General features: G+C 38.6%; 2 protein-coding genes across 5 annotated transcripts in view; both read left to right on the forward strand.

The window, feature by feature from the left end:
• Window positions 1-14,085, forward strand: part of LOC126391807 (sialic acid-binding Ig-like lectin 5) — a 52,937-nt gene extending 38,852 nt beyond the window's left edge. For all 4 annotated transcript variants that reach the window (XM_050046755.1, XM_050046754.1, XM_050046753.1 and 1 more), the window contains 6 exons: window positions 5,302-5,670; window positions 7,236-7,514; window positions 7,603-7,875; window positions 8,025-8,136; window positions 8,997-9,057; window positions 11,277-14,085. In XM_050046755.1, the coding sequence (XP_049902712.1) occupies window positions 5,302-5,670; window positions 7,236-7,514; window positions 7,603-7,875; window positions 8,025-8,136; window positions 8,997-9,057; window positions 11,277-11,663 (1,481 nt within the window). In that variant the 3' untranslated portion in view covers window positions 11,664-14,085. The remainder of the gene's footprint in view (window positions 1-5,301; window positions 5,671-7,235; window positions 7,515-7,602; window positions 7,876-8,024; window positions 8,137-8,996; window positions 9,058-11,276) is intronic.
• A 574-nt stretch (window positions 14,086-14,659) lies between these two features.
• Window positions 14,660-24,225, forward strand: LOC126391815 (sialic acid-binding Ig-like lectin 5). Its single transcript, XM_050046768.1, has 8 exons — window positions 14,660-14,789; window positions 16,196-16,603; window positions 18,245-18,613; window positions 19,812-20,093; window positions 20,199-20,486; window positions 20,604-20,715; window positions 21,025-21,094; window positions 21,350-24,225. Exons 1-8 carry the CDS (start codon window positions 14,729-14,731, stop codon window positions 21,716-21,718), a joined length of 1,959 nt encoding a protein of 652 aa, XP_049902725.1. The 5' UTR covers window positions 14,660-14,728; the 3' UTR covers window positions 21,719-24,225.
• Window positions 24,226-24,251: the final 26 nt, after the last annotated feature.

Below are 24,251 nucleotides of genomic sequence, written 5' to 3' on the forward strand. Positions count from 1 at the left end.
CAACAACTTGTTAAAAAGACAAAGATAGTTAGAAGCTAAAGCCGAACTATAGGCTACAGATCACAGTGTAAAAGTGAACCACCACATCACTGCTGATCGCCACAGAAGACAATGAATATAAAGGGAAACTTTGCTGATATTGAACCAGCTGTGTGGCATCGTAGTGTGTGCAGATGAACAGTGTTTGGCTGTGTTTCTTATGTGCTTGTCCTGTACAGCAGGGTCAGTCTTTTCTCACTGTTATAATCATTAAAAAGCAAAAGCAGCATGTGTACATTCAGTAGGCTATATCTTCAGTAGCTAGCTAGCTAACCCTACACTTTTCAGGGTCTGATTTTGGTTTTGGAACAGGGAAGAAACGTTTATCTTTTTCCAACCTCTCCAGGTAACGAGTATCATTAATACACAACGTGCCCCAGGCACAACATTTAGCTCCAAATCCACAAAACCAGCCTGAAAATGAAGGAAATCTGAAATGACTGCATTAGAGTCAATGGAGCACAGCTGTGTTGTTGTCAGACCCTGGTCTGAGCTGGCCAGATGCTATGTTATGATTAGCCAGTCTGTGTCTGGGGGAGGGACTTTGCAAAGGGTCAGTTGTGTTTTAGTTTTTATAAACTTATCAGAGAAGTTTCCCTACATCCATGAAAAAGTTAACGCCACCATTATGGCAGCAGTTTGTAAAGGGGCAACCATCTCCATCCTCTCTGCTCTGAGAGCCAAAGTGAAATTTGTTTGGTGCCTTTGATTTAACTAAGATAAACACATGCCTTAAGTGTCAGCCCACATTTCTCTAACCCTCACTTTGAAGAGGTTACTCTTTTTCAGAATTCCTTCAGGGATGGCAAAGTTGTTTTTGTGTGTCGGTCAGTTTGTTGGACCACTTTGGTTTAAACTGAAATATCTCAGCAATTATTCAGTGGTTTCCCATTAAATTTTGTACACTCATGGTCTCCAGAGGATGTACGAGTGGTTCACAAGGGTTGAGCTGTGCTTTAAAAAAACTGACCTTTGTCAGTCTTCTTGTCTGGTGCAGTAGCAGCAATGGAGGAGTCACACACAGAGAACAAAAAGATTCAGACTAATGTCTAAATTTTTAAATGGTTTTATTTAAATATTAGGGCTATGCAGATGACGGAACAATGTTCAAAAGTGCATAAAGCTCACAGTGCATAAGTTTCATTCCATTTTGAACTGTCATTAGTGCCGCAGTTTTTTGCACTAAGGAAACTCCTACATGGACTGCAGTGTTTGCACTCTAAGCACTTTTGCACATTTGTACAGCCCTAATGTGCTTTGATCCAGACTTCAGTCTGAATCTTTGTTCTTTGTGCAAGTTCTCCATTGTTGCACTGTCTCCAAAGGATATATCCCAATGAACAGACCTTTATTTCCCCCTTAGGATAAACTTAACTTGTGTTTAATGCTGATTAGCAAATGTTAGCATGCTAATGTGCTAAATTAACATGGTGAATATGTTAGCGTGTGGTTTTAGCATTTAGATCAAAACAGCTCAGCTGTCACTGAACCTAACAGCTTCAGTTTCATACTGTAGCTGCGAGTGTGGCTGTAGTCTTTGTCTTGTTTCATTTTCAGTCAGTGTCTATAGACGATAACCCAAAAGTAAGACTGTTAGCTTATCTCTGTGCAGTACTCACATGGACATACATGTATTGACAAAGTTAGATCCCTTCCTTAAGCAAGTCTGATTTCAGAGATCTGAACCTACAGTTCAATCTGCATTACAGAGATTAACCAAACTTGCAATGGGGCTTTAGTGAGACAAATAATGTGGATGTCTTCTAAAGTTACTGTTTTTGTGGTACAAAGTTCTGTCATTGTGTTTTCAACTAAAGCTGCACATCTTCAGCTGAACTTTGAGATGCATTTTTCCCCCAGAAATTAGGACTGTAGACAGTGGAACTGCATTAGGATGGGTCCTGTTTAGGGCCACTATAGACAGTATTAATTGAAAAAATTTGGATGTACTTATAGACATCTAAGAGTTGTTTCAAGACTTACTTGAAAAAAACAAACAAAAAAACAAAACAGGACATTCTCACTGTAAACTTGTTTAAATGTATGCATTTTATTTAAAATATGAAGAATTTGTAAATACAAATCAGTAAGCTGTCTTTTATTATTGTTATTATTTTCAATATTTGGCTTTTTTTAAACCTGTAATTTCAAACAGATGAAACGTTTGGCCTGATTTGTCTCTATGTTAACGTCCTTTAAGAAGTCACACATTACTTCCCTTTTTAAAGTGTTACAGGAACGAGCTTGACTACTGAGTACTGGAGTGACCAGTATTTGCAACATGGTGTCTCTTCTCCTTTTTCTTTTCTTTGTTTTTAAATGTATTTTTTCAATGGAAAACACCTGTTTATGTCTGGGATGAAATCACAGAGTTGTCAATTACAACAAAGCCTTTTTCATTTCAGGTAAACACTGCAAATTTCACAGGTTCAGTAGTGAGTGTCAAATCTGCAGACAACTGATAAGGACAAAGTTGTCGCCTGTCCGTAGCTGAAAATAGTTATAATCTAGCACCTTTAAGTGTCAAGAGGAAGTTGTTAGAGAGAATATAGTCATGCCTTATAAGGGGATGATTTAATGAGTGATCACTTCAGGGACTTTTCTGAGAACTCAACTTAAAGATGTTGCACAATTAAAAAACAACAACACACTGTTAACACAGAGGTTCTTTCAAAGAGGCTGCATGCAGTTGAACTAAGATTTAGACAAATACTTTTATCTACAGATATTTAAGTCATAATTACTTACTCATAACTTAGCTGACACTGCAGATATAAGCCAGTGATAAACATATTTACATCATGCACATAATGTATTATGCATTTCAATGTAAACAGATAGTTAGTAGATAGGACTGTGGGTTTGTTATGATGAAAATATTTTTTAAGGCCACAAATACGGTATTTCCCCTCTCTGAAAGTTTCTAACATTCACAAAGATTATTAAATAAAGGACTTGTTCCATTTCATTCATTGTTTAAGTTGCACATCATCATATGTGCATATTTAATATATCACCTTGATATTTTAGAGATTTTTGCTCAAGGTGTGTGTGTGTGTGTGTGTGTGTGTGTGTGTGTGTGTGTGTGTGTGTGTGTGTGTGTAGAGAAACGTCCTTGTTGTGCAGAGAGAAGTATAAAGGGAAGAGGAAGAGTCAGTTCAGAGCAGAGCTCGCTGTGGAGAGAAGAGGGCAGAACAGCAACACACAAAACAGGTAACCACAACTTTTCATCTCTAAAATATATTTTTCTTCACTAACTAATGTCATAAAATGCTTTTAAGAATTGCTTGCTTTACTTGTAAACCAAGGTGTGCATTTTATTGGGAAAGTCTGGGTTCAAGGGGGTTTTAGATAAAAGGTTACTTAAGATTATTTATTTTGCAGCTTCCTGTAATGTGTCAAAAAGTGCTGGGAAATTTCAAGGAACTCACAACCCTGAAAAACATGTTGGCCACATTTATCAGCATGACTACTAAAAAGAACATGCAACATACTGTATTTAAATCTGTGCCATCAACTTCAGAGTTGTTTCTGGTCCAGTTTCATCAGTTGAAATATTTTAATGTTTAAAATGTTTGTGCTTCTGAAAGCAGGAGAGCAACTCAAACGGGTAAAACAGCACATATACTATATTTTTAAATGTTTCTATATAAAATCTATTGAACTAAATAGTTACGCTACAATAAAGCTGGACAATGCAGAGACCACAGATATCTCTTGTTCAGAGCTGTTGCTGAGAGGTGTAAAATGAGGCCCTGGGGAACTTGTTCAGAGCTGTTGCTGAGAGGTGTAAAATGAGGCCCTGGGGAATATTGTAGTCAAATTTATTATCCTCAGTGCAGAATAGATGAACATGCAGCATCATGTATTAACATCTGTGCTGTCAGCTGTGGAGTTGTGTTTCTGGTCCAGTTTGATCAACCAGACTTCCTGTATGTTTGTTGCACTTTTTCCATAAGGTGTTCATGCCTTTGAAAGAAAGAGTTTTTCCTGTGGAGGGAGAGACTGAGTGACTTAATCATCAAATCAGGATGTTTGTTCTCATTTGGGCGACTTTGCTCTTCTCTGTGAGACGCAGCAATGCTGACACAGGTATGCGTCTTTATTATAATCTTGTTAAACTTTACTGAGTCTTGTAGTGATACCAGTATTTCTCTTTTAAAGTTGTTGATAAGATCTTAAAACGTTAGTGATTTAACATTTAAATGGCCTTTAAAACGCTGCCCTTTCAAGCTCCACATACAAGTACTTTGCATTATTAGTGAGACTGGAGCTTGTTAAAACTATCACAACATCTATTCATTACTGGGAATACCTTAAATGTAAATTAAGAATTCACTTGCTAAATATAGGGAAAGAAGTAAACAAAAATTAGATATTGTTTTTCTAAATATAGGTTTTGTGTTTATAATCACTGAAATTTGATAACATGATTAGATGGGACAATGTTTAATATCAGCCTCACATATCAGCAAGTATAAATTAATGATAAAGAAAAATGCGGACACCTTTCACTTCTTTATCAGTAATCTCTTTTTTAAAAAAAACTTTTTTTCCTCCATATTAACAGGTTCCTCTCCAGGAGGAAAAACAAATTGCAAACAAGGATCCTACTGTATCACTCTTAGTAAAGGAGAAATAACAGCAGAGACCGGACTCTGTGTTGTGATACCGTGTCTTTTCACCACTGGAAATGGCTTTATACCCCAACATTTAGTTTGGTACAAATGTGAGCCATCAAAACAAAGATGTGGTGATTCAGACATTATATTCCACACTAACAAGAACAACAAAAAAGTTCAGTCTGGGTTCAAAGTACAAGTATCACTGTTGGAGCCTAATGTGACTCGGGGGAACTGCAGCATCATCGTCAATGACCTCACTGAGTCCGACTCTGGATCATATCAACTCAGAGTAAATGGGAAGCCGGGTGGCTCTGATTTTCTTCACACAGCAACTGTCTCTGTTAAAGGTACAAAGAGCTGAAACAAATATATACAATAAAGATGTTAATTGTGGTACCTAACAACTGCAGCAACATCTTTGGTGTATTTAGAGTCTCAATGGAGCATAAAATAATGTTTAACATTTGCCGACCTCTATGGGCAGGCAGTAGGAACTGCAGCAGTTCCTGATAATATCTCCTGATTTATGCTCCATTAAAATGAATAACAAAGTATCTAATTATCACGCCCAAATTTAAATGAATGATTTCCTTCTGGCTGCTCACCTGATTCCACTCATGGACTGCTCTCCCATTAGGTCTGACCCAGAGGCCCACAGTGATGATTCCTCCTCTGACAGAGGGACAGCAGACCACACTGACCTGCACTGCTCCTGGTCTCTGCTCTGGATCTGACCCTGAAATCACCTGGATGTGGGGAGGAGCAGGAGAGATGGACTCTCACATCACAGGAAACATCACTGCTTTCAAGACTGAGGATCTGACTGCTGTCACTCAGAGACACAGCTCAACTTTGACCTTTAACCCTTCAGCTAAACACAACGGCACCACTGTCACCTGTAAGGTCAGCTTTGCAAACAGCATCTCAACAGAGGAGACGGTGACTCTGAATGTCAGCTTGAAAGGCAACACCGCTACAGAGAAAATGACAACTCCTGACATGACCAGTGAGTAGCACATACTGTTCTTCATACTCTCACATTTTTTGACTTTGCAGAATGTTAGAAAAGCTCTCCCAGCTCATTGTAGTTACCATAAAACTGGACTGTGAATATATAAAGTTTCATAACTTGAGGTGAAACTCTTGGGTCCTATCTTGGAAAAAATGTTTAGCTCGTCCTGAGATTTTTAACTGAATACATCGTGAACAGCTTTTTTAAAATTGGTTGTTTTAAGCTCCCTCTTAAATATCTTGTGTCTGGATGAAGGTCTGAAGCCCAGACTGGTTTAGGACTTTCACAAATTGCATTCATTGTGAAATTTCTCTCACTTTATTGAGAAAATAAGAACAAAACAGCTCAACTCACAGTGAGACCTTGAAGACTAGGTCCTGTATCCTTGATTTATAAAATGATAATAAAAAGTAAAGACTTTGACAGCACACCAATTTGACTTTTTAATATTGTCACACAGACATGTGACACAGACACAGGTGGGGATAATTATTGGTGACTGCAGCCAGCACAACAAGAACATCCAGCAGGGGGAGTCACAACCTTTCCTGACACAGTCTCATGATAGAGAATACTACAACACAAAATACCAAGGAAACAACATCAGTATATTCACTTCTTATGAGGTGAATATTATTCATTCACTTGGTCACAAGGATGAACTGATTAGATTTTGGTGGTAGAAGTTCAAGGTCATTGTGACCTCGTCTGTCTCATTCTTGTGAACACAATATCCCAAGATGACCTTGAAAAAAGGTCAAAGGTCAACTTCACTGTGACATCATAATGTTTTGCAAAAAGCTTTTTTTTCTTGGCCATTATTCACTGTCATAACTCAGGAACAGAAGAGGAGACATTTGGTCACATACTGAATGTGTGTAAAGCATGTATGTTTCAGAATATGTAGCTTCTTGACAGCAACATCCATATTTGAAGCATTGCTACACAAGTGTGGATAGAAATGAATGTAAACTGTAACAGCTACTTTCACAAAGGCATACAACCAAAAGGCAGTAATTCTAGTCTCAGATGTTGATGCTCTGAATCTAACCTGCAGTGTTGATAGTTAACCTGTGCCTTTTATTATATGGACTAAATAGCTTCCAATAGAAGCTTGCATGAAATAAATAAAAATGAAATGCAAAGACACAACACCGGCCTCTCTTATTATCAATAATATGTCAGCAGAACATTCTGGACCGTACATCTGTACAGCAACACATCTGAACAACACACTGATGACAAAAGCTGACGTAACTTTATGTAAGGACATTTTGTAAATATTACTATTGTTGTGTTTTTCATTGTCAGATATCTTGATTACCAGAGGGCCTTCTCAAGTCAAATGGCAGTTAATTTCAGTTACCGATATAGAGATTTTGTTCTTACATTGGGCTCTAAGGTACATAATCCTTTTATAAAAAGGGTTTGAATGCTTACTGATGCATTTTTAAGGCCTCCAGGTGGCATTCGGCCTCAGACTGGGCCCTTATATGTAGAATAATAAGGAACTGTCTGTCAGACAGATTCCAATAATTCATGTACAATTTGTCTTCAAGCTGTAACGACCCCTGCGAGTACTGGAAATACAACTGTTGAAGAGGGTGATGCTCTAAATCTGACCTGCAGTATTAAAAGTTCTCATCCATCGGCTCTTACCTGCACTAAACACGGCTCCAACAAAACCCTGCAAAAAGAAACTACAATTGCCCCACAGAACAACACTGGAACAGCCGCCCTTGTCATCATTAATGTGACAGCAGAATATTCTGGACTGTACATCTGTACAGCCCAACACCAGACCAGTCTGACTACAGATTCTGAAGTGAATGTGATATGTAAGCAGGCTTTACTAGTCTCCTTTTTAAAGATATTTCTATCATCTTCTCATCATCTATTAATGGGATTCTTCTTTTGTGTTTGCAGTTCTTCCAACAATCTTAAGTAGCTCTGCATGTGTGGTTCGGTTGGAGGTCCTGACCCATGTGTGTATCAGTGAGGGGTTTCCTTTACCCACCATTGAATGGCCGCTGTTGGAGACTCTCACTGAATACTCTCTGACTACCAATGTGTCAAATCACACGGTGAACATCGGCATTACCGTATTTGTTAAACATGACAACGACACCACTGTCAAGTGTGTCAGCAACAATGACGCTAGGAACCTCATAATCAAAACAGTTGTGTTAAACCAGGAGGGTAAGTGTTGACAACTAATACAGTGTGTACATCCTCCACTCTAGACCACTGACATTTTCATTACCTATTTTTTTTAAAAATGTGTTCAACAACAGTCAGCAGTGATCACGACTATTCATCTTTGGACAATTTGTTCATCTCCATTTCAGATCTACTCAAGATTTTTTTAATGGCTTTTAAAATGCCTCAAGTCATCATTGCATTTTTGATTGGGATACTTCTCTCAGCAACCATCTGCTGTTTGGCCAGAAAATGTGACAGGTAAACTTTCATTTATTTTCACTTTACTGTTCATCTTTTTTAGAAAAGATTTTAAAAGCATTCTCTGTGTATAATGATCAGTATAAAGGACCACACCAGTGTTTTATACATTGTACAGTAAATCATAAAGACCTTTGATTAATGCCAACCATTTACCAAGACATACCACTAGCATTATTTAATGTGTTCCACTGATATACAGATATAGATAAATGTAAAAGTATGAATCTAAATGTAAAGACTTGAAACGTGCTTGAATCTGATTGTCTATCACAGTGAACATTAAGTCTGTTTTTTTAAATTGTTATACAAATGTTCCATTGTGTGGTAATGCAATGCTGATTTTATGACTCAATCTGAAATTGTAAATGCATTTTAATGTAGCATTGTCTCTTTAAGTCATCCATCCATCTTCTACACCAGTGGTTCCCAACAGGTCCAGCCACGGACACACATTTACACATGGATAATTCAGAGTTTTCAATTCGACAAATCCACACGCCTCCATGACTGTGTTTGCTAACAGTTTGCTGGTGTTTGAACCAAACATTTTTGCTGTGAAGCAATACTAATTGGCGATTGTGCCGCTAAAATGACCTGTCTTATAATTAAGCAATTAATAATAAAATAATTGTTACCTGGTAAATAGAAAGAAAACAATTTAAAAAAAAATCAGAAGACAATGGTTAGCAGCCATGATGACCTGATTAAACAAAGGTTATAATAATGTTAAGTTAATCAATCAATCACAAGTGTGGTCCTTTTGAAACGTTTTTTAATGTGACTTTGATTCAATAGTCCCTGCTCATCAGTTGTTACTCATTAAAATTTGTTCCCATGTTATTAAATGTTCTCCCCAGAAATAAACAGAAGAACTCAGCTGAGACTCTGGAGATGATGACTATTCAAGCAGTTCCTCTGGTATTTATATTAACACAGCTGGTTATTATTGCATATAATAGTTAAATGTTTTTTTGTACTTGCTGAAATATTAATCTTGTGACGAGATATGCAGTGCCATTGCTTTTCTTTTATTTCACTATGTATGAAAATCATAGTATGAAAAATTTCAGTATGAATATCAACTTGCAGAAACCTAAAGCCACAGTTGGTAACTTTTATTTAAAAAACACTTTTCATATTTGCTGCAACTTACTATATTTACACAGCACTAAATGAGACCGATAATCTGTGAAAACAATCATATTCCTCTGCCTGTTCTATTGCCTTGTTGCATTTCTAATGGCCTTATCACATGTGATCGAAAACAACCAATCAGAGCCGAGGAGTCTCTAATGCAGCTGTCAGTCATGTCCATCACTGCTCATGAACTGCAATCAAACTATTCAGCACTGATCAAATATTAATCACAATTCTGTCACTGCATTGCCTCATTTCTCACCTCAAATGTTTTCAGAAACATATTTTACTGTACTGTTTAGCTGTAAAATGAGAACATTTGTGACCCTGGCCACCATGTTGGATACACTTGACTAGAGTAAAAAGCACCGCTCACCAGCCGGAACCAACTTCTCATTTTAAAGCTTCTGCTCTGATTGGTTGATGCTGCTGCCCCACAGTCTGATTTTAGCGTATACCATGAGAGGCAGGAGGAAGAGGTAAAGGGACATGATTTGATTTTTTTTTTTCTACAGATTATCTGTCCGTGTACTTCTTTCAGAATATAGTGACAGTTTCAGCAAATAGGACACAAAGTTATTTTCATAAAACCAACTGTAGCTTCAGACTGTCAGAGTTTTCTTACTATTGCACTATTATGCAGTTGTAAGTATAGACCGATTGAAGAGGACTGCATGGCATTATCACCCAACAGCAATCTCAACTATATAAAATAAAAGCATACATTGGCAAAAAGAAGTTAAGGTACCCTGAATAGTTCAAGATAAACTGATTTCTGCTGTTATTTCTCCTTTACTGATTTCCAAAAGGCAAAAGGTTAAAGATGAAATATGCTTTTCAACATTTTAAGCAAGATTACTGTATTATTTTTGTTTTGTACAGTTTAAGAGTGGAAAAAGGACATTAGTACCATGTCAAAGTTTGGGCTCCCCAGGACATTTGAGCTCTCAGACAACTTCTAACAGGGTCTAAGACCTTAATTAGCATGTTAGGAATATGGCTTGTTCACAATCATTGTTAGGAAAGGCCAGGTAATGCAAATTTGAAATAAATGAAAGAAATTTTGAATATTCTGACTCATAAAACCTTGTCCCAACAATCAGCAGCCCTGGGTTCATCTAAACACCTGCCTAGCATTCTGAAAACTAAAATAATTGATGCCTAAAAAGCAGAACAAAAATAGCAAAGCATTTCAGGTGGCTGTCACCTCAGTTGGTAATGTACTGAAGAAATGGCAAGAGGCACAAGCTGAAGGTTTGGCCACAGCTCTCACAGTCCCCCAACCTAAACATCATTGAAAATCTGCAGATAGACCTCAAAGGAGCAGTGCATGCAAGAAGGCCCAAGAATCTCACAGAGCTAGAAGCCTTCTGCAGTGAAGACAGGGTCGAAATCCCCCAAACAAGACTTGAAAGACTCTTAGCTGGCTACAAAAAAAAAGCCTAGAAGCTGTGATACTTGCCAAAGGGGGCGATAATAAGTACTGACCATGCAGGGTGCTCTAACTTTTTCGTCAGGCCCTTTTCCTTTTCTTTTTTTTTATGTTGAACGTGTAAAAGATTACAATGAAAAAAGTAATACTGCTTAACATGTTGGAAGAAATGTGACATCTTTAACTTTTTGCCTTTTGGAAATCAGGTCTTCTTATACTTGCTTAGCTATACACATTCCTGTGATAGTCTGGTAACCTGTCCAGGGTGTAAACCTGCCTCTTGTCAAATGTCAGCTAGGATAGGATAATTGAGTAGGAGCCAGTTTCAGCCTTGAAGATCAGGAAAAAATACATTTACAAATAAAGATAATACAGCGACTTGGAAACTTTTGGTCGTGAATGTAAAGTATAGGTGATTCATAGTAAGTGAAGAAACCCTGCAGAGTTTTGAATTACTGTTGTTTTGTGTTAAATGATAGCTGAAAAGATTTCATGCACAGTGCACATTCAGTTGTGTTAATTTTATCAGCTGGCAGATAATATATCATTTCTTATTTATACCTGACAGATCAATGCTGGTCACGCAGGGGAAAATGGTGGGGCCCATGACCAAGAGGCAGCTGAAGGAGGAGCATCAGCTCCTGACAGTAATGTGGAACCAAGAGAGGTGGAATACTCCGCCATTGACTTCTCCTTGTTAAATAGAACGAGTTCCAGGGGGGCAGAGGATACACAAGGGACCACAGAGACAGAGTACGCTGAAATTAAGAACAAAGTTACAGAGGAGAGTCAAGACAGTGGTGGAGAGGAAGGGGAAATGTTGGAGGGCAATGAGGAAAAGGAAGTGACGATTGAGGAAGAAAAGGAGACAGAACAGTGTGTGTCTGCAGTGGAGGAGGGAGGTGAGGATGTGGCAGTGTACTCCAATGTAAATGAAATAATGGGTGAGATGTGAGGACTGTGTAGCCTGGTGGAGTCTCAGTATGATATTTTTATTGAAGAAATGAGACAAACATGACAGATTATTTTATATAGACAGGAGTGGCATAACATAAATACAGTGAGATGAGTATCACATTTAACACAGGCATAAGTGCAAGCTGGGAGTTGATATAGTGCAGATATTAATGTTTAGATGTGATGCTAATGTGGGTTTCCTTTTACAGAAAGGACCACATGTATGTACATTAAAAATAAAATAAAAGAGGTAGGGAGAAAAGATGAAGGTGGATAACTGTGTTCTCAATACTTAAAGATTCATAAATGAAAAGAAGCAAAGAGATGTTAGGTTGAGGTTTGTTAACAGGGGTCTGGAAAAAAAAGCAAGTGAGATGTTAGAGACTGATTTCCGGGGTAGGTTTCAAATATAATATTTTCTAATGTGATGCCTGAAGACATGTCAACACCTCTACATGCCAGAGTCTGTGCTTTTACATTCATTAAACTACCATTAAATTAGGTAATCACAACATGAGGTGACATCTATTTCATGTACAGAACACATTTAATCCACACAACTGCAGCTTCACATGACTGATCCTCAAATAAGCAATTCTGAACCGTATAAATACCAAAAAATAAGGCAAGGAAAAAAGTAAAAAGCTGTTTTTGTAGAGAAAATCTTTGGTGTCAAACATATGATTTATTTGCACTATCAGCTAGGATTAACAGCTTTATATAGTTGTTAAGCTTTCAAACAATATGTTATTTATGTTATTATTTAAGAAATATATGCAGCTAAAATTGCGCTTGAATAAACCAAAATCTAACATGTCATTAGTATCAAGACATAGGGCTCAGGGCTCATATTGTACAGAATGTCTTTGTTCAAATGTTGTCTATAAATTTGTATTAGTTTATTCTAGGTTGATGAATAAGTTGCCATTATGGTGCTAGTGTCCACAGAGGGGGCACTGCAGCTCTTTTCAACCCAGTCACCAAAAAAAATGTTGGCACTGAATGTTTCTGCAGACCACTTGAAATGTGACATTTGCACATTCACTATGTAGCCAATAAGTTTAAACAAAGTTGTGGTTAACATGTGGTTAGGTTTAGGCACAAGCACCACTTGGTCATGGGTATAACCTAGGTGAGTTGCCATTCGTCGTCACCTCAACCCCTCAATGACGTCAGCTCATACATTACGTCACTTTACAAAGTTTGACATGACATGTATGACACGTGCAAATGTCTCGTATTTGTAGTTTGCAGAAATGTACATTTTCTTGTTGTGACTGGGCTGCACTTTTGTTTTAAACCTTTATTTAAAGCAACAGTACGTGTATCTGTGGCTCGGGAGGTGGAGCGACCAGGTCGTCTATTAAATGCAGGGTTGGACACTGAACCCTGACAGCTCCTGGTCATTTGTAACAAAAATTGTAAAGTGCTTTGGATTACAGCTCTGTACAAACGCAGTTCGTGTATGTGCACATTTCTGTGCCTCTCAGTGGTGGTTTGTCTGTACCTCAAGTGCTCTGCTGGATTTCCAGTGCCCCTATGTTTGCCTAAGCACAGCTCTGATCTTTTGGCTGGTGATCAGCTTTGCACAGAAATAAACATTAACCCTGTAACAGAAGAGCTGTACTTAGTATTTATTCTTCATTTTTATTTCAGAGAGTCATTCTGTATGTATCACTTTGGTAAGGAAACTTAAATTTGCATAAATTCACAAAACTATTATTGTGAAAAGAGAAGAATTAAAGAAATCAGCTTTAACAGTTCTCTGCAGAACTGTACTTCTTGTTTCTGTCTAACAAGTAGTTGCATAACTTCCCTTTTTAGAAATGTGTAACAGGAATCAACATGATGCTCATAGCTAAGAGTGAGCAGAGAGTTTTTTGCACAGGAAACATTGTAGGATTAAATTAAGTATAAGTATATTCTCAACCCTCATGATTCTCTCTTCAGCAGGTTCAGTGTTTAATATGTACATGTACGTAGCTAAAGCTATTGATAGTTATAGTTTAGTAGCACAGTGGTAGAACAGGAAGTTATCAGAGACTAAAAATACAGTAATGCCATATCAGGAAATTCATCAAATAATAGCCAGTGACTTTGCTGAGAATAGTACCTACAGATGTTGCACGAGATACAAATACAGAAGTTCTTTCTAAGAGGCTCAAAATAAAATGACAGCAAACAGATATTCTGTAGGTATTTAATGCATTCATCAGTGGAAAAAGGATCAAATTAACTATTGGACCAACAAATGTTCACTGATCAAACGCATGAGTCATAAATATCTGCACGAAGAAAAGTTATTTCTAGTTGGTTGTTACTCAAGATGGCCAGAAAGTTTTTTACTTCTTGTTTGTGCATCTGCTGTAAACTTCCTCTTTCATACAAGTTTCATGTCTGTTCAGAGTCGTGAAAGTGGTACAAATAAATAAACAACTAAACAAAAATGGTTTGCCTTTCATTATTCAATTTTGAAAGTACAAATTCCCATGAGTATATATGAAGGATAATGTGATACTACAGATTATAACTGCATTACAACATTCTAGTAGTCTAATGAGAGAAGCAACAACCCTTTGCATTAGGTGTTGTTTTTTTTTTTTGTTCAAAGAAGGAAGAGGTAGAAAGATGCTGAGAGAAAGAGTCAGTTTAGAGCGGAGTCACGCAGCTGAGAAGAGAGCAGGAGAGTCAAACAGGTAAAACACCACATTATTATTAAATGTTTCTATATGAAATCTATTGAACTAAATAGTTACACCACAATAAAGCTGGACAATGCAGAGACCACAGATATCTCTTGTTCAGAGCTGTTGCTGAGAGGTGTAAAATGAGGCCCTGGGGAATATTGTAGTCAAATTTATTGTCCTCAGTGCAGAATAGATGAACATGCAACATCCTGTATTAACATCTGTGCTGTCAGCTGTGGATATGTGTTTCTGGTCCAGTTTGATCAACCAGACTTCCTGTATGTTTTTTGCACTTTTTCCATAAGGTGTTCGTGCCTTTGAAAGAAAGAGTTTGTCTGTGGAGGGAGAGACTGAGTGACTTAATCGTCAAATTAGGATGTTTCTTCTTGTCTGGGTGACTCTGCTCTTCGCTGTGGGAAGCAACTATGCCAACAAAGGTATAGTGTGTAGCTTTATTGCAATCTTGTTATGAGACCAAAATCAAATGTCCACAGTTAATAAATGTTTATTATAAATGTTTTCCTTTCACGCTTTAAAATTGCTTGAACAGTCACATGTATTCTGTTTTTAGTCGCTTAAATTTAGCTTAGCAGCTTGTTGAAGCTCAAATGGCCCACACCTGACTTCTGAATAAATTAATTATTTATTTACCAAAGATAAATCCATTAGATATTTAAAAATCTAGTAGATATGCCGCAGAAATTTCCTTGATTTTACATTTTTAATTTATTAAAACTAACATCATAAAGTATGATCTATTTTTATTTTAAATAATGATGAAGCGATACCTGAGTGTCCCATCTTCTTAAATGTTTTAATGTTTTAAAACTGACATCATAACTTAGGCTTGTGTTAAGTAGTACAAAGCAGAAATTATCGTCTGGCTGAAATGGACTCCTCATGGAACACTGTAACAGGGCTCAGTTACATTAAGCATGTTCATAAAGCCTGCTACAGAGTGGGGTCTCGTATTCATGGCAATAAATGCCATGTTACCAAAACCTGCAGTTATTTCTTTAGCTCTGTCATATCCATTAGGAACAGCTGCTTAAAAGCCGCGGGGATAGCATCAGCTTGTAGCATGTGTTTCCACCTACTGACACACTGGGGTGGTGTCAGCATTAATGACTTGACGTGTTTGAAGTATTCCTACCGATGTAACCTACTGTCGTGTAGCAGATGTGGCATACTGTTGATTTTTTTATCCACCACCCTCTTGCCATCATTCTCATAATTCATAGCAAAACCTAAGAAACTCCAAATGCCAGACCTGTAGGTTATTGGAAGATCTTCTTCTTCTGGTCTGGCGATGGTGTTAGTAACCATCACGCAATGAGCTAGCTTAGCGTAGCGTGCCTCCCAGCATGTCTCACAGGAGTAGAATGTTTTAGTTTGGGGGTGGGAGGGGCAGACAGCACCTTGCCTGTTAAGTGCAGTAGCACTGAGAGCATTATGTGTTAGCACACAATTAACGCTGGACATTTTGTTTTCCCAATGTAATAGGATTAGTTTAACTAATTGCTCAGTTTGTAATGCATACCAAACCGAAAGTATCAATACAAATATGTGTATTATTACACCCCTCGTTGTGCATGCATCATTTACTGTCTATGGTTCAGACAGGAACTTGACACCATTACTGACTGAAACCATATCACATCCTGCATCAGGAAACAGTTATATTGGTCACATGCTACTACAATAGCATTGGTTGGCCTTCCACAGGTTCAGCAGCATTTCAGTGAGAGTCTCTCTTCTTTAGCAGGTAGATACCCTGATGTATTATCACTGTCTACACATCCTGTGTTTCTAATTGTTTGTTTTTCCCTCTTTGTTTTAACAGATGCATCTCAAGAACAAACAACATGCTCTCAAAATGGACCCTGCATCATGCTTAGTGATGCAGAACTAACAGCAGAGGCTGGACTCTGTGTTGTGATACCTTGTCATTTTACCACTGATCCTGACATCCCTTTGGAACTTAGAGTCTGGCACAAATGTGATCCTTCTAAACAGAACTGTAGTGATTCTGACATAGTGCTCCACTTGAACGACTCCAGTCCTAATGCTCATACTGGGTCTAGAGTACGAGCGTCACTGTTGGAGCCTGATCTGAGCCAGAAGAACTGCAGCATCATCATCAATGACCTTAGTGAGTCCCTCTCTGGATCATATCATTTCAGACTTAATGGTATCCTGAATGGAACAGAGCGAAAATATGCATCTTCTGGAGCAAATGTCACTGTAAAAGGTAAGAAGAGCCACAGCAAATGCTGTTTGCTTACTGAATATGTTTATTGTCATAACTAAAGCATATGTCAGCTAGGGTTGGGTACTGTTCACATTTGAATTGATACTGGTATCATTTCTGCTACCTGGAATTTGGTACTGGTACCTGTGCCGCGATCACACAGAAAGCATTTTTTGCATCTTGAGGTGAGTTTTTGTAATTGTTTTTAATGAGAATGAGGCTTTTTGCTTGCTGTTTTTGTGTTGCTATGCCCCTTGTGTTTCTGCGCTCTAGGCACCTGGCGTTTTGCTGGAGAGCTCTGAACTCCTCGGTCGAAAAAAGCAGAAAAGTGCCCCATATCATCTCTGCTTTTTTCCTATTGTCCAGTCAGATGATTAGAACTGGACCTTCTGTGGTGGTCATGACAACAGGTTCACAGTTGGTAAATAATGGAGGAGAAACTGGTGGTAGCGGTTGCTGGATACCCAGAGCTTTATGGCCTGACGATAGACAGCAGTTTGTCAAACTGCCCCAGAGTCATCCTAAAATATGCCTGGAAACTGCCATCATGGAGGCGAAGCTCCTGTACCAGCTGGTGGTGCTCCCCATGATCCACCCTCTTTTTTAAGGGTCTCATGCTCCCACACCGAACTCTGTTTCCCTGTGCCCAGCGAACTATTTACCAACAGCCTCTCACCATTATAGTAACTAGCTACTAATTATTGTGAAATAAATGAATAAAAAACAGTAGATTAAGTACACGGGAAGGTAAGGGTAAGGAGGTGTTTGCCTGGCAACAATAAAAAGGTGCAGGCAGCATTGTTTTTGCCAGTGGCATTCAATTTTTTTAAAAATTAACGGCAGGGCAGTGCGTCTCGCGTTTTGCGTTTTGCAACCTGCAAAAAGCTTCCTGTGTGATCGGGGCCCAAGGTAGCTTTTTTGTACTTCACTTTCTCTGTAATAACAAAAATTTAATTTGTGTACAAGCTGCATGGCTGACATAGGAGATTAAAACACAGTTCTGCTCTATTCTAATCACACATAGAGCTAATATTTTGTCTCTGTCCATCTACTTGTGTGTGTATATGTGTCTGTTCATCTAGCAGTGATCCGAGGTTCTTACTAAAATGATATAGAAAAGAAAATTGACCAGACACCGAAACTATTGCAGCAGATCGGTGCTGCAGCGATACTTTTGGCTTGCTTGGAGGCCAATGGAGTGACCATGGAGCTCCGTTTCCAGCCTCAGAGCTCCATGACTGGCTTCCAGGCCTCACTTCCGACTGTTGTCTAAGCCTGGCAGTCTCACTCAGATGCTGACATTTGGCAGAGATGAATTTAACATGAATCGGTACTCGGTAATACCAATGTTATCTGGTCGGTACCCTTAAAAGTACTGAGTTCAGCACTCAACCCTGATGCCAACATATTTGGTTTTCATAAACCTTTAATGCACTGAAGTAATGTTTGGCCTCTACTGACGTCTGTGGGTGGCAAGTAGGGACAGCAACAACGCTGATAGACTGAGCCACTTCTGCCATACCTTCTACTTATTGCCCCATTGAAATATTAAGCAGAGTAGAGTACTATATAAGTCCTACTTGAAATTAATAATAACCTTCTGGTTAATCTGATTCCACTCATGGACTGTTCTCCCATTAGGTCTGACCCAGAAGCCCACAGTGATGATTCCTCCTCTGACAGAGGGACAGCAGACCACACTGACCTGCACTGCTCCTGGTCTCTGCTCTGGATCTGACCATAAAATCACCTGGATGTGGGGAGGAGCAGGAGAGACGGACTCTCACATCACAGGAAACATCACTGCTTTCAAGACTGAGAATCTGACTGCTGTCACTCAGAGACACAGCTCAAATTTGACCTTTAACCCCTCAGCTAAACACCACGGGACCAATGTCACCTGTAAGGTCAGCTTTGCAAACAGCATCTCAACAGAGGAGACGGTGACTCTGAACATCAGCCTGAAAGGCAACACGGCTACAGAGAAAATGACGACTCCTGACGTGACCAGTGAGTAGCACATGTTCTTCATACTCTCACATTCTTTTGACTTTGCAGAATGTTAGAGAAGCTCTCCTAGCTCAGTGTAGTTATCTCGTATTCATGGCAATAAATGCAACATTACCAAACCCTGCAGTTATTTCTTTAGCTCTGTCATATCCATTAGGAACAGCTGCTTAAAAGCCGCGGGGATAGCATCAGCTTGTAGCATGTGTTTCCACCTACTGACACACTGGGGTGGTGTCAGCATTAATGACTTGACGTGTTTGAAGTATTCCTACCGATGTAACCTACTGTCGTGTAGCAGATGTGGCATACTGTTGATTTTTTTATCCACCACCCTCTTGCCATCATTCTCATAATTCATAGCAAAACCTAAGAAACTCCAAATGCCAGACCTGTAGGTTATTGGAAGATCTTCTTCTTCTGGTCTGGCGATGGCGTTAGTAACCATCACGCAATGAGCTAGCTTAGCGTAGCGTGCCTCCCAGCATGTCTCACAGGAGTAGAATGTTTTAGTTTGGGGGTGGGAGGGGCAGACAGCACCTTGCCTGTTAAGTGCAGTAGCACTGAGAGCATTATGTGTTAGCACACAATTAAAGCTGGACATTTTGTTTTCCCAATGTAATAGGATTAGTTTAACTAATTGCTCAGTTTGTAATGCATACCAAACTGAAAGGATCAATACAAATATGCGTATTATTACACCCCTCATTGTGCATGCATCATTTACTGTCTATGGTTCAGACAGGAACTTGACACCATTACTGACTGAAACCATATCACATCCTGCATCAGGAAACAGTTATATTGGTCACATGCTACTACAATAGTATTGGTTGGCCTTCCACAGGTTCAGCAGCATTTCAGTGAGAGTCTCTCTTCTTTAGCAGGTAGATACCCTGATGTATTATCACTGTCTACACATTGAGAGCATATGGTCTCTCCGAAATCTTATGCAAAAGTTCAACTTTATTAGTATACTCCAGGCAGATTCTGTACTGAGGAAAAAAGAAACATATGGAGGAGTTTCTCAAACACATCAGAGATGAACAGACTTCTGGTTGATGCACATTCTTATGCAAAGATATGCGAGAATGAGGCGTAAGGCTTTTGTTGTCAGCTTCAGATCAATGCCGTATGTTACGAATATTTTAGACTGCATTATCTAATAAATAAAAATAATTTGTCCATTTTTGTCTCATAGATGTGAAGAAATCTGAAATAACTGGAAATACAAGTGTAAATGAGGGGGATGTTCTGAGTCTGACCTGCAGTTTTGAGAGTTTCCCTCCGTCTCTTGTCATATGGAGTAAAGTCCCATCCAAGAAAAACCTGAACAGTGTACCTGATACTAACCTGCAGAACAGCACTGGATCAGCCACTCTTGTCATCCCTAATGTAACAGCAGAACATACTGGACAATACATCTGCACAGCAACACATCTGAACAAAACTCTGACTATGTATGCCAACGTCACTGTGATTTGTAAGTAGACTTTGAAGTAGATCCCCTTTACAGGAAAATTATCATATTCTGCCTACTCTACTATCAGCTCACTGTAAACTTTATCCGATGTTGTGATGTTTGCAGTGTCTCCAAAGATCCTAAAGAGCTCCGGATGCATTCATCAGTCAGAGGTCCTGACTTGTGTGTGTATTAGTGAAGGGTTTCCTTTGCCCACCATCAAATGGCCGCTGTTGGAGAACCACACTGAGTACTCAGTCCTTATCGCCGTATCAAACCACACGGTCAACAGCACTGCCACCCTGACTGTAAAAGACCACAGCACTTCTGTTGAGTGTGTCAGCAGCAATACAAATGGGGAAGCAAAAGAAAACCTCATCATAAGCAATGCAGAACAGAAACAAAAAGAAGAAGGTAACAGCTCAACCTTGAAATGTTCTTTTTTTTGTAATCTCTGTATTATGACATTCAAGAAGCAACAGTGGCCTCAGTTTTGTTTTGTTTATAACAAGTTGTTCCTCTTGTTTCTAGGTGAAGTCATAAAAGTGTTACGAATTATCACACGGTGGGAAATTATCATTGCATTTTTGGTTGGCACCTTTCTATCTGCAATCATTTGCTGTTTGGCAAGAAAATGTCACAGGTACACTTTGACGCTCTGATTCATGTCTTGTTATTTTTTACTTTTTTGCTGATATGTATTTGTTTATCTGATTATTCCAAGCTTTGTTCATGTAAAATGTTAATTTGTAAGTCATAAAGGGTGCTATAAAGAACAGTGCATGCTTTGAAAATGATCATAAGTAATGGAAAATATTTATTTATAGGAGCAAGTGGGCCAAAACATTTTAAACTATTACAATGGTACTTTATAGTTTGTTATGTGAGATAAAAAGTCCCTTGTTGTATTTGTCTGTTAATGTTTGTGCTTTTTATAAACATCTCTCCTCAGAAAAAAACAAAGGATATATGGAAATCTGGCCGAGACTCTGGAGATGGTGTCAAGTCACGAGGATCCTCCGGTATTTATATTTATACAGCTAGTCATATCATACATTTGTAAAGCTGGAATGTGTAGGATTTGACTTTTGTGACACCTTGTGGCAGAATTGAAAAATACACCCTGATAAAGAGAAGTGCAGGAGTTTTCAATAGGTGGAGAAGCTTCAGTAGCTTCTTCAAGTTGAGCCATCTGAGGATTGCCAATCAGGATTTCCAATTGTTTTGCACTGTAGCAGCTGATGAATGACTCTTACCATATTTTTTGGACCTGACAGGTAGATGCTGGTCAAGCAGTGGAAGATTATCAGTCCATCGACCAAGTGGCAGATGAAGCAAGAGGAGCCGTGGTGGTGGGGAAATCGGAAGTGGAGTACTCCAAGATTGATTTCTCCCTGATTAAAAGGAAGGATCCAGAAGAGGCAGGAGAGACACAGGGGACCACTGAGACAGAGTACGCTGAAATTAAAGAACTAAAGAAAATTAAAGAAGAATCAGAGGAGGATCAAGATGAAGAGGGTGAGGAGGAAATGACTGGTGAGGATGAGGAGAAAAAACATTGTGAACCAGAGGAGAAGGAAGGTGAAGGTGAAGGTGAAGGTGAGGATGTGGCACTGTATTCCAGTGTTAGGAAAACAAATAAATAAGTCAGATCTGATAGTGCTGCTTAGGTGCTTGAAGATAAAGATTACTTCTGTAATTTGCTCTGATTAGATTACTTCTTGATGTTGTGTGATTTTTTTTTTTTCCTGCAACATATTCATTGATTTTGTGGTTTTCAAAAGCTAAACTGAGCCTGCGGTAACCCTCAAATGATATTGTGTAACTGTCATAAGGTAATACTAGTCATAAGTGAGTCAGCTTTGTACAGTAGCAGCATTGACCACTGTGCAGTAGTTTTTAAAAAGTTGTATTAGTACAGAGATTTGTAGATAATTTTTTGGACCTACAAGAGCAGCTGTCATTCAAATTACATTGTTACCACAACAAAAGTACATATTACATGTACAAATCATACTTAATAAAGATATTTGTACCTTCTTGTGACCTAACTCAACATTCAAGACCTACTCTAAAGACTGTAGAACTAAGAAAAGGTAAAAAGCTGATAAAAGTTACCAGCTACAGCTTTAACTGCTGAATATAGCAATTTTAACATATTATTGTGCTCTATATAGTATTATTTTTAAAGACCAGAGAGCTTATATCATATACAAGGACCATTTTTCAGGATTTAGCGACATCTAGCAGTGAGGGTGGAGACTGCTACCAGCTGAATACCCTCAGTTCACCCCCATTTAAAGAACTTCTGGTGGCCTTCAGGTAACCATAGATGTATTGGGGCGCCCGATGGCTCAGTGGGTAGAGCATGTGCCCCATGTACAAAGGCTGTGTCCTGGCTGCAGCCTCGACTCTGGCTTACAGCCCCCTGCTGGGTGCCCCTCTCCCTTCCCCCATCACGCTTAATAACTTAAAAGTTTCATAGATCTTTTTCTCTGCAATACTGTGAATTGAAAGCAAGGCGCAAGAGGCCCTCTTTACAGGCAGTGCTAGGTTTGTCCATTCTGGGCTACTGTAGAAAAATGCCAGTGAAACATGGCTGACCCTTCAGATATGAAGGGATCATTCTAAGGTAATGAAAACACATGATTCTTAGTTTCAGGTGATCATACACTAAAAAAACACAGTTGAGAATATTATATTCTGTTTCTGCTAATAGATCTAGATTACGGGTCCTTCAAGTTATCTGAGAATTTAGTTCAAATTACTTTGTTTTTGATATGAACACACATATAAACCCGAATTTACAGCACTGTCTTCTGCTGTCACAAAGACGGGAAATCACTGTGTGAGAGGATGTGAGCCTAAAATAGCATCTGAAACACCAACCAGGTGTCAGTTGTTTTGCATACTTGGTTCCTCATAAAAGGGAAGAAAGCAAGAATCTGTGGCTTGGCTTTTAAGAGGCTCACATACAGTATACATGCCTCCTTCAACTTTATTAACATTACACAGTTCCTTTTTATTGGTAATGCCCCTGTAAGGCCTATGTGGGGAAACCCAAAATTCACAGTAAATGAAAAGAAAATGAAACTGTCATACTGCTGATTATGTTTTTTGTGTTTCAAGGTGGTAGGCCAGGTTCTGAAAATCAAGTCTTTAAACCTGAATTGAAAATAGGTAATCTGTCCTTTACAGATCTGTCACACTTAGGCTGCATTCACAATTGCCAATCCTGCATTCACTGATCACTGGTGATGAGACTGGAAAAACTCCCACAGTCCATGGAAACAAGTAATACAATCTCTTTCTATCATTAGATATTATATTGAGTAAAAGAAATATAGCATATTAACAGCTCGTGTGCAGCCTGCTGTCCTACAAAGGAGAGCACACATTGTGTGTGCATGCATTTATGTCAGTATTGATACTACACTGATGATAATTAAAAGTCTCTAGATCTTTCAAGCCAACATAAACAAACTTACTAAGACAAATACTCACTTGCTTAGACTGAGCGAGTGGTTTTCTCTCCACCCTCCACTCTCCACCCACACACAAAAGGGCCATTTAAGTGACACTCCCACACCGGCCCACAACCCTGCAGCTTATCGCTACAAAATCTGATTTGCTGTGAATGCAGCCTAAAAATTTGTTGTAAAATTTAGGAAATTAAAAATACTTGGTTAAGGCTTTGAGTTTAATTTATCTCCGTCAGATTTTTTTGTTGCCATTTTTGCATTTATTTTTGACTGTTAAAAGTGTAGAGAGACAGGGAAAAGTGGAGAGATGGGGTTTGACATGTAACAAAGGTCCCCAGCTGGAGTCAGATCATGGATGTTGGGGTAATGTAATATGCACCTTAACCGTTCAGCAGTCAGGTCACCTCATAGCTCCTGATAATAAAATGTATATTTTTAGGTACTTAATGGCTACTGATGACTGTTTGGTCTTCCTCTCCTGTCTGGACATGAACAGTTGTACTAATTAGTAAATATTTGCACTGTAATAATAGCAATGATAATAATGTAAGATGTTTTAAATATAAATGTTAATGTAACATAAATGATGCTGTATTTTAAAAATGTGTTTTTGTATTATATTTTTTATGTGCTTGTAAATGTGTTTATGCTTATGCATTAAATAAAATAGATTTACATAAACACACAGTGTGCATGA

The sequence above is a fragment of the Epinephelus moara genome, chromosome 6 (genome assembly GCF_006386435.1).
Source record: "Epinephelus moara isolate mb chromosome 6, YSFRI_EMoa_1.0, whole genome shotgun sequence".
NCBI classification, from domain to species: domain Eukaryota; kingdom Metazoa; phylum Chordata; class Actinopteri; order Perciformes; family Serranidae; genus Epinephelus; species Epinephelus moara.